The following is a 9,332-nucleotide window of genomic DNA, read 5'->3' on the forward strand; positions in this document are numbered from 1 at the left end:
TAAACTTTTTGTATTTTAAAACCCCTCCTTTCAAACTCAAGTTATACATTAACATGATTACATAGTGCACCCCCGATGTTGGGTCCTTGTAGCTTCAAAATAGTCCTGTGGTAGCCTCAATCCAAGATTTTGCATTGCGTTCAATATGGGCTCCCTTGCCTTTGAATGTCGGTTGTTGGGCTTGTTTCAAGGGAAGTTTTTTCTCCTATATGATAGTGTATAAAGAATTTTCTAGTACCTATGCAATAATATGCTTGTCGATGGTTTGATCTAAGACTCAATGTAATATCAAGTGATTTAAACTTCCACATCTTAAGACAAAATTTGGAAAGAAACTAACTTTATTAGATTTAAGATGCCATAAATTTATTTATATAATGATATGTACAAAATTAAGATCTCATCAAGAACTTGGATGAGAATCTTTGTATTCTATCAGAATATATACAAAGGTTAGCTTTGTCAAAAAGCTAGATGATTCTCAGAGCCCAATTCCTAGGGACATAGTGGTACAATCGATAGGTATTTGAATTACTACCACATGATTGTTCATACCACAGTTTCTTTTTAAGGTTCCCATCACAAGCTGGTTAAGAGAGTCCTTCAAAAATTATCAAATTGGCACCAAGAAAATCTTTCCTAGATAAAGACTCGATATACAACATTATTTTATTAAATTCTAATACTCCAAAATCGTAGAAACTTCTTTTGACGGATGTCTACTCCGTCCATTGTTATTGACTACCCATACAACATCTTGGAGTGGCACTCCAGTATGCCACTTTATATGTTTGCTCAAATAAACGAAGTTGTCTCATATAAATGGATCAGCTTTATGCATAGAAATGCATAGCTCCTACGTTGAAACATGCACTACCTCCCTGTGATCAAAGGGGATTTCTGAAAAAATCATTATTGGAATAAAATGAAATAGCTAGGCCATTGAGAGAGTTCTTCCTAGGCAAACATATGTTTCCTATTTTAGACAGTATATCCTCAAACAATTTCTTTCTATTTATACAAACTTAAAGAAAACTCATAAGTTCAATTGGTGTGATTTTGAATTAGGAATGGCCCAATGTCTAGGTAATTTTCTCTTTCCTCATTACCCATGATGCAATGAACAAATTTTTTTCCCTACCTTATCTTGGGCATTGACATCTCTTTGTGAGATAAATGGCACTTTCTCAGTCATTGGGGCATTCCCTTTGCTTTTCCCATCACTGTTTTCGGCCTTGTGATCATGTGATCCACCATAACGAGTCCTCTTGCGTGACATTTCCACTACTAGATACTTAACTCAAGAAGTCATAAACTACAGTATAAAGAATCCAATGGAAGTAGGGTAAATGATTATAAGTGTTTTCATTCCAACAATATATGGTTATTCCACACATCAATCCAAAAACATATGTCGAGGATTTGTTTGATTATAAGCTACAAGGATCTACTTACTTGAGTAGAGTAGACCTTAAAAGTGGCTATCATCAAATACAAATTGTACCAGAAGATATTCATAAGATAGCTTTTAGGACCACCTTTGGCTTGTATGAATATATTGTCATGCCTTTTTGTTAACAAATGCTCCAGCCACATTCAATTGAATGATGGAAAGAATTTTCCGTGTACATAGGGCTTACACTGGAGTCTTCTTTGATGATATCATGGTCTGCTGTAAGTCCTTATAAGAACACAAAGAGCATCTCAAAGCAGTGTTTCAAGCATTGCAAGAGAACAACTTATTCATTAATTGCAAAAAGAATGAATTCTTCTTAGAAGAGATTTAATACTTAGGTCATAGTATCTCAAAGGATGGTATCCGTATGGATCCACAAAATCTTGAGGTGATAAATGAATGGCCTGAACCAAGGAATCTATGTTAGCTATGAATTTCTATTTGAATATGCTCATACTATAGAAGATTCATTGCAAAATTCTTGGCCATAGCAGGACCATTACACAAGAAGAACGTCAAGTGTGTATGGACTGAAAGGGAGAGAAAAGCCTTTACTAAGCTTAAAGAGAGACTCATGACTCAACCTGTCTTAGTGCTAGCAGACCTCTCAAAGCCATTTTTGAGGTCCATTGTGATGCAAATGGTGATTGCCTTGGAGCGGTCTCTTGCTCCAAGAAGGGCATTCCATAGCATAGGAGAGTCGCAGATTGCACTTTGATGAGATGATTCTTGGCATCTATAAAAAGGAGATTCTAGCTATCTTACATGCCTTGGATGCGTGGAAGCATTACTTACTTGGGATCACCAGAGTCTAAAGTAATTCATGACACAAACCAAACTTTTCGCCGACAAACAAATGAGGTGAGAAAATTTCTTTTTGCAATTTCATTTTCACAGTGCTCAGGTTCCTGGTCTGCACAATCAAGTAGCCGATGCACTCTCACGTAGACCTCGATGCAATACTGTGTCAATAGCCTCTCAAAATGATCTAATCTCTATGGTAGATGAGTATTCTATTGAACCAAATTTCCAAGATGTTATGTCTACTATAACACTAGGGAGGATGCAAAATCAGCACGCAGGTATTATGGACCATTCCAAATTCTACAGCCAATCAATGAAACAGCTTATGAACATAAGCTATCCTCTGACTGGCCAATCCATAATGCATTCCATGTAAGTCTACTAAAGGATTACAAGGGTGATACACCCTCGGGGGATTCACTATGTGTAAAACTACCATATCACGTGTGTTCAAGACATGTTTGTAAAACCCCTTATCTGTGAATTTTGTTAAGAATATAATGTAACCTTTTCTTTTAAAACTTGTAAGTTTTTTTTGAATTTAAAAAAATAATGCCCTTCTGTATATATATTTCTGTAAGTTTCAAGAACTTTAAATACCGTCCTCTTGTTGAACTCATGTGATAGGTTACATTTTTATTTTTAGGTGACCTCCCCGGGGATCCACCACAAGGGCCAGTAGCAAAAGATTCTCCAGAATTTGAAGGAGGTGAAGAGATATTGCAACCTGAGCATATAATCCGCCATGAAGACAAGGTGCTGCGCAATGGTAAAGTACTACGTAAGTATCTCATTAAATTTAAAAACTACCCTTTTGAAGATGCTAAATGGATGCAAAATTGAAGGATAATATGTCACTTGTAGCTACCTAGAATGAATTGCATGCAAATCCCTAATGTTTTAACATCGATGTATTCAATGAAAATGCAATGAAGAAAAACATGATTCTCACTTTTTAACCCTGTTTTCTTAAGTTCTTCATTAATGTTTAAATGTAATGAGTATGCATACCATATGTTGCACACTCGCGGTAGAATTTCTCTGGAGTACCGACTAAACTTGCAATCTATGGTGGAAAGGTGATAGTGCTAATAGGGTAGACATACTTGCAGTAGATTTTCTCCCAAGTACCAAGTAGATTGGTCAGCTACTTTGGAACAATGTCGAATGTGCTAAAAGTGGATCCTGACAAAAAAGCCAATGGACCAAAGATACCTCTCTTGCATAGAGACATAGTCGAGGACGATTATGATTTCAAGGACAGGGTAACATCACCAAATTTTATTTTTGATCTACTTAAATGAGTTTTCTCTTGTTAGAATTGTCTATCCTAGTGAGAGAAAAAAAAATAGTAGAAGGGCCAATTATGTACAACAGACAAAGGAACGTTTTGTGAACTAGAGAGTTCCAAAATTTGAATTCATTCTTCACAAGTGCCAATGGAATTCGATATTGAGGATTCAATCGAGACCTTATGGGGCAAAGACGGGATATTAGCGAGTTCAAAAGAGTCCAAAACAGATCCTAAAAGCCTTCGAAAGTAAAAAGGATAACCAAAAGGTGAGAATGAGAGACGAAGTGTTATTATCCACGCTTGTCAATCTAAAGCTATGCGGGGATAAGCAAAGTGGTCCACAAGCCTCTCCTGCAAAAGATAAGGTGAGAGGAGTGGCTCTGAAAAGTAGAAACATTTGAAAGGAGTGGCGTTAGTATTTTTGGAATAACTCGAAAAAACATTTTCATAAAAAGGACATAAAAAAAGATAAACAACTTTGTAGTTCAAAGTTTTTTCATTTGAGGACTGCAAGAGAGAGTTTTCTGCGTTTTTCTGCAGGGCTGCGCTGGAGAGAGCATGGAAACTTTTGTCTTCCTGTCTCATGAAGATCCATGCAATCCTCAACCAAAAGAAGCTCTACATGCTCTTCTAAAGGCTCATCATCTTCTCTCTCTCTCTCTCTCTCTCTCTCTCTCTCTCTCTCTCTCTCTCTCTCTCCCCCCCACACACAAGTCTCTATAGCTGTGCCTACTCAAGTTTATACTATTTAACTATGCAGGTTAATTACTACTTTTAAATGCTTATATATCTTCTTTCCGAGCTAATTCTTGTTGAATCCCCGTAGATCCTATCACCCACAAGGTGTTTAGGACCTTGGGATTGAGTTCAACGAGGTGTTTTAGGTGAAAATTGTAATCGCAAACTTTGCCAAATTTAAGAGCTTTCATTTCTTCAATTTGTGTAGACAAAAGTGCGATTAATCAGTTGTATTGATCACAAGCTCTTCTGAAGAAGAAGAATTTTTTAATACAAAGTCCTTTCAGAGGGGGGCTGGCTCCAAAAAGTTCGGTCCTCAACTGGTGTCAAATTCTTCTCTCCTCTCTCTGCAATTAATCAATTGTGTTGATCAGAAGCTCTTCTGAAGAAGAAGAATTTAGTAATATAACAAATTCCATTCTGAGGGGGAGTTGGCTCCAAAAGTTCCGGCCCTCAACTAGTGTCAAATTCTTCTCTCTCTCTTTCTTATAGTTTCAGTATATGTGTGTGATGCGTGATTGAATCTAAGTTAATGCATGCTCTGTAATTGTCATGCTCGAATATGCGTAATGCTATACAATTGATTGATTACTCTAGTTAATCTATAATTTTTTATGCACCTTAATCCCAATTCTCTGACACATCCGTAGCTAGCTAGTGAAATGATTGGAGGGACAATCTATGATAAGGATGAAATGGGAGAGTCGATAAGCCATGTATGTAAGATATAGATGTCAAACGGAGTAACAACCCACTCTGCCCTTACAATCATACGTGGTATTATGGCTTTAATTGTATCCATCCGACGCTCAGCCACAATGCATGTGGTGATCAAGGCTATATCCCCAATTTGATGCCCTATACAATAGTGTGCATGTCAAGTGCATCAAATATTCAAGGCTAATTAGTGAAAGGCTCTTAAGATTATACTAATGATCACTATTGCTCCAAGCGTGAAAGGGTTGCATATCCTCTTGTAAGTCCCTCATAGACAAAGAGGGTCGTGTAAACACAACTCCAACTTCCAAGGTATGTGTAGTTCTCTGTACATTCCACTATCCCCTGACCATAAAGAAAAACTGGTGTGGATGTCCTAGCACTTTATGCAAGGTAAAAACATGTTTTGGTGGTACAAATATGGTGTCCTTGATAGTACCTTTCAGAATTCTTTGCAACTCAATTAATGCAAATCACTGGAGAAACTGCTTTCATAGTGTATAGCATTGGATAAAGTAACTTAAGGTAGAACAAAAACATACAAATTAGTCCACTAATCTTTAACCCAAACCGTAAAAACTTTACTAGTCCCCAGATTCTGGTTGTGTGTGTAGCCCAATATTGGATCTCATCTGTTCAATTTAGTTCCTTCGTATTGCCCAGAATACGAGTACAAATTCATAATGTCATCGTTCATACTGCGAGAGCATCACTTAAATGGCATCGTTCATTGAGAGCATATTTATTGCCATACAAAAAGAATGCAGTATTGTGTTTATCAAAGCTTCTTAATCTGCACTGATATATTGCTCATATAGTTAGGCTCAAGAGTGGTTATAAAAGCTTTCGCCAATCTGCCAAATTCTAAGACTATTCTCGTTATCAATGCTTGCAATCATCCCCTCCGCCATCTCATTCCATGCCAAATCGGGAATTCGGAATGAATGATCAGCATAAGTAACCAGCGGCTCATGAGGTCGATCTGGTTTTTGCGTATCAATCCTGTCAAAGCTCCGAGTTAATTAACATGGGAGATAATGTAGAACAGGACCCTCTGATCTGGAGTGACAAGATTATGCTACTTTACTTCCACCGGTCTTACAAAAGAGTACCGAGGCAGAAAGTAGAGTACTTCACCTGGTAAGATCCCAAACCTTCACTGCATCCTCTTCAGCCGAGGCTAATTTTGTTGCACAATTTGGATCCCATTCTACGTGGTACACCTCTCCCCTGCAAACGTCGACTCTTCTCATTGAAAACTTATTAGCATCGTTAAGAGACAGACCTCATTGAACTAGTAAGAATGAAAAAGAGAAAGCCTAGAACAACGTACATATAACCTTCATAGAAATGAATGATGGAAGGATTAAGGCAGACAATAATAATATGGAAAGAGTATTAATTAAAACGTAAAAGGTACTGACGTACGTGGACTCGTCAGTTAAGAACTTGTGCAGAGGTTGCGAAAGCTGCCGCAAATCATACAGGACCAAAATCCGTTCTTCGGCACATCCCACGGCAACCAATTCCTTATTCAGTGGTTCAAAGGCCAAACAATTTATCTGGAGTGACAAATACACAACACTACACCTTTGAACAGAGGGAAAGGACGCATCAGATCCGGGAACTTGGAAGAGAGAAATAACTAGCTACCCCTTCTTCATTAACTTTAACCGTTTGTGTGGGCCCAGTCAATGCACGGTGGTCCCAAATAAGAAGCTGCCCATCGTCTCCTGCAGATCCAAAGAGCGCATCAGAATCCGAATGCCAAGCCACATCTCGGACCGGCCTTATAATACGTCCAGCTGAATGGGCCTGCATTAACAAACTTCTAGCGTGTTAGCCTGATTAGTAATTTGATCCACACCTGCAGTAATAAGAAGTAACCTTTTTTGTTAAATAACATACCAGAAATATGACATGAGCGGTGCAACAATCTAGTATTATATTTTAGAAGCCTTAAGAGAAAGATAGTACATCCTAGCTAACATACGGAGTCTGCTTGAGCAAACATTAGCCATTACAGATGCCTCCTGTGGTTCTTGTTACGATATTGACATATATTTTATTCCTCTTCATTCGTTAATGAAAAGGCCTTAAGCTCCTCAACATCATGTTGCCTTTACAATATTATTATAGCTCTGCATGAACAATGAAAAAGTCTTAACTGAAACTACAATATTATTATAAGTCAGACTGTAAGACCGGCCGTTTATTATATGATCACGAACGACATTTTCTATATGTTAACAAATGCGCAAACCGACGTCATACCTGGAAAGTTTGCAGAGGACGAAGGATCCCTCTTCTACTACCATTGGCATTTGCGGTATCCCATAAGCAAATCCTTGCATCATCAGAACCACTAAGCAAGTATCCTTCTTTACTTGTACTCCACGCTAAACCTTTGCCTTCTGCACTGTGCCCTGCTAGCCTCAGGCATGGCGAGGATTGTTGAGATATTGGCGGCGTCGATGGATACATGGTGTAGTCAAACACATGAATTTGTCCACTGACAGTTTTCGTTGCAATAATGACTGGATTCTGGGGCATGTACCGTGCTCGATTGACTTTGCCAGCATGATTGATCTTCTGAGTTATCCGGACCTGACAGAAATGCGAATCAAAACCAGCTTATAAGCAGTCCCAATGCAAATTCAAATAGAAATGATCAGCCTATAAATCTGAGAGATTGAGGCAACGCTGAGATCATGGTCTTTCCGGTTGCGTAACTTGTACACAATGCAAACCTGATGACCATGTTAATTACATACAATTCTAAACTAAACAACTGCATATTCACAGATGACGCCACGTGTTAGCATCCCACAAGCGGTGTTTACAATGTGGCACTAGTACCGTCGGAATATGGTTTATTCAGAATGCTAGTTCTGCGGTTGTATTATAAGACAAGCAAGTTGCAACATAAACTACCTTCCCCGCGTTAATCGTGAAAAAAAGAAAAGCAGAAACAGAAGACAGATCAAAGGAGTGAAGAGCTAGCAACAAAGGTGAAGAGCTTGCTGTGTGTGCAACCACCTGAACTGCTACAAACCGTTATACAATATTCCAGTCTCAAGGCTTTAATGCAGCTTGTCTAATGTTGAATGTTGAACTCTGGCTGTTGCAATTCATGGAGATACACCACAATTTTCAGAAAACGAAATTCCCACTCAATATTTTCACGTAAAAAACTGTCTAAGACTTGTACGTAGTGATAGCGTCAAGTTTCCATTTCCTCCTAATATTTACAAGCGCCTAGTTAATCCGCGAGGAATGAACCACAAATCTCTCTTAAGCGCTGATCTGGAGATTAATAAGGTTATGAGGGCTTCAAAAACAGGCTGAGCAGAGATCAGTTTGAAGCTCATGCACTAGAGAGAATCTCAAGCTCATGTACGAGAGAATACACAGAGACGTAGAAGCTAGCCATCAACAGTCCAGAATATTAATGCGAGCACACTAGACGTCTGGGGAGCAGCTAATTTAAGCCTTTGGTCGGACGTAGAGGAGGTAGTAACTAGCTAGCTGCAGGGGCGCTTACCTTGTAGTCCTCAACGTTAACGATCGGGCCGCCGTTACTGTGGCCATGGATGGCATCCGCCTCTATATTTTGTTGATGCCGGTAGACACATGCGCGGATCAGGTAATTGGAATTGTTGCCAGATGTGTGCGTTCCGAGGAGGATCTGACGGCCGTCAAGATTATGGTCTGTAGTAATGTTGGAATTAGCTGGCGGTAGCCATTGCACGGTGAGAGAGGGCCACTCTAACGTATGCTTTATGACGAGTCCGAAGAGATTCGGATCATCCTCTTCATCTTCCAGCATGAATATATCATCCTGATCCTGTAGGTTCGCCTGCGGCGCTTCCTGCTCCGCCATTGCCTCTCTCTCTCTCTCTGATCTGTGTGTGGATGTCTCTGTGTAACGCAGTAATTGCTCGCTCAGCTTCCGCTCAGATTTTCAAGCCAATAATCTGAGCACCTTGCAAGCGCTTGGAGCCAATAAGCTTATGTATTATAAGGGTGCGTCCCATATATTGCAACCTCCACTATCAATTTTAAGAACCTAGAGTAAACTATTATTTTATTGCCTTAGAGTGCCTACCATTTTGAAAAAGAAAATCGTGGCAAATCTTGGCAGATGCAGACGGAAAAAAGCCATACTGGAGGTGGGGGGCGGGGACGGGGGCGGGGCATTGGGGAGTGAGCTGGTAAAAGTTTTTTTTTTCAATTCGCGGGTTGCTTCAAGCGGCAAGAGCGAGTGGATGTTGGGTTAGCTACGTCAATTGCATATGAGGCTTTCGCGCAGAATTGGCGAGT

The 9,332-nt window shown here is 39.4% G+C and overlaps 1 protein-coding gene across 2 annotated transcripts; it reads right to left on the reverse strand.

Annotated features, from left to right (window-relative positions):
• Positions 1–5,640: 5,640 nt before the first annotated feature.
• Positions 5,641–9,006, reverse strand: LOC147428700 (histone-binding protein MSI1-like). 2 transcript variants are annotated; one of them, XM_086496913.1, is made up of 6 exons: positions 8,554–9,006; positions 7,284–7,616; positions 6,663–6,824; positions 6,438–6,571; positions 6,147–6,239; positions 5,641–6,011 (listed from the first exon to the last, which is right to left on the reverse strand). In XM_086496913.1, exons 1-6 carry the CDS (start codon positions 8,890–8,892, stop codon positions 5,834–5,836), a joined length of 1,239 nt encoding a protein of 412 aa, XP_086353039.1. In that variant the 5' UTR covers positions 8,893–9,006; the 3' UTR covers positions 5,641–5,833. The 2 variants fall into 2 exon arrangements, with proteins under 2 accessions (XP_086353039.1, XP_086353038.1); XM_086496912.1 differs by having other exon boundaries at positions 6,147–6,254.
• Between the last annotated feature and the right edge of the window lie 326 nt (positions 9,007–9,332).

This window comes from Adiantum capillus-veneris, chromosome 23 (genome assembly GCF_014529385.1).
Source record: "Adiantum capillus-veneris isolate H3 chromosome 23, ASM1452938v2, whole genome shotgun sequence".
Lineage (NCBI taxonomy): Eukaryota > Viridiplantae > Streptophyta > Polypodiopsida > Polypodiales > Pteridaceae > Adiantum > Adiantum capillus-veneris.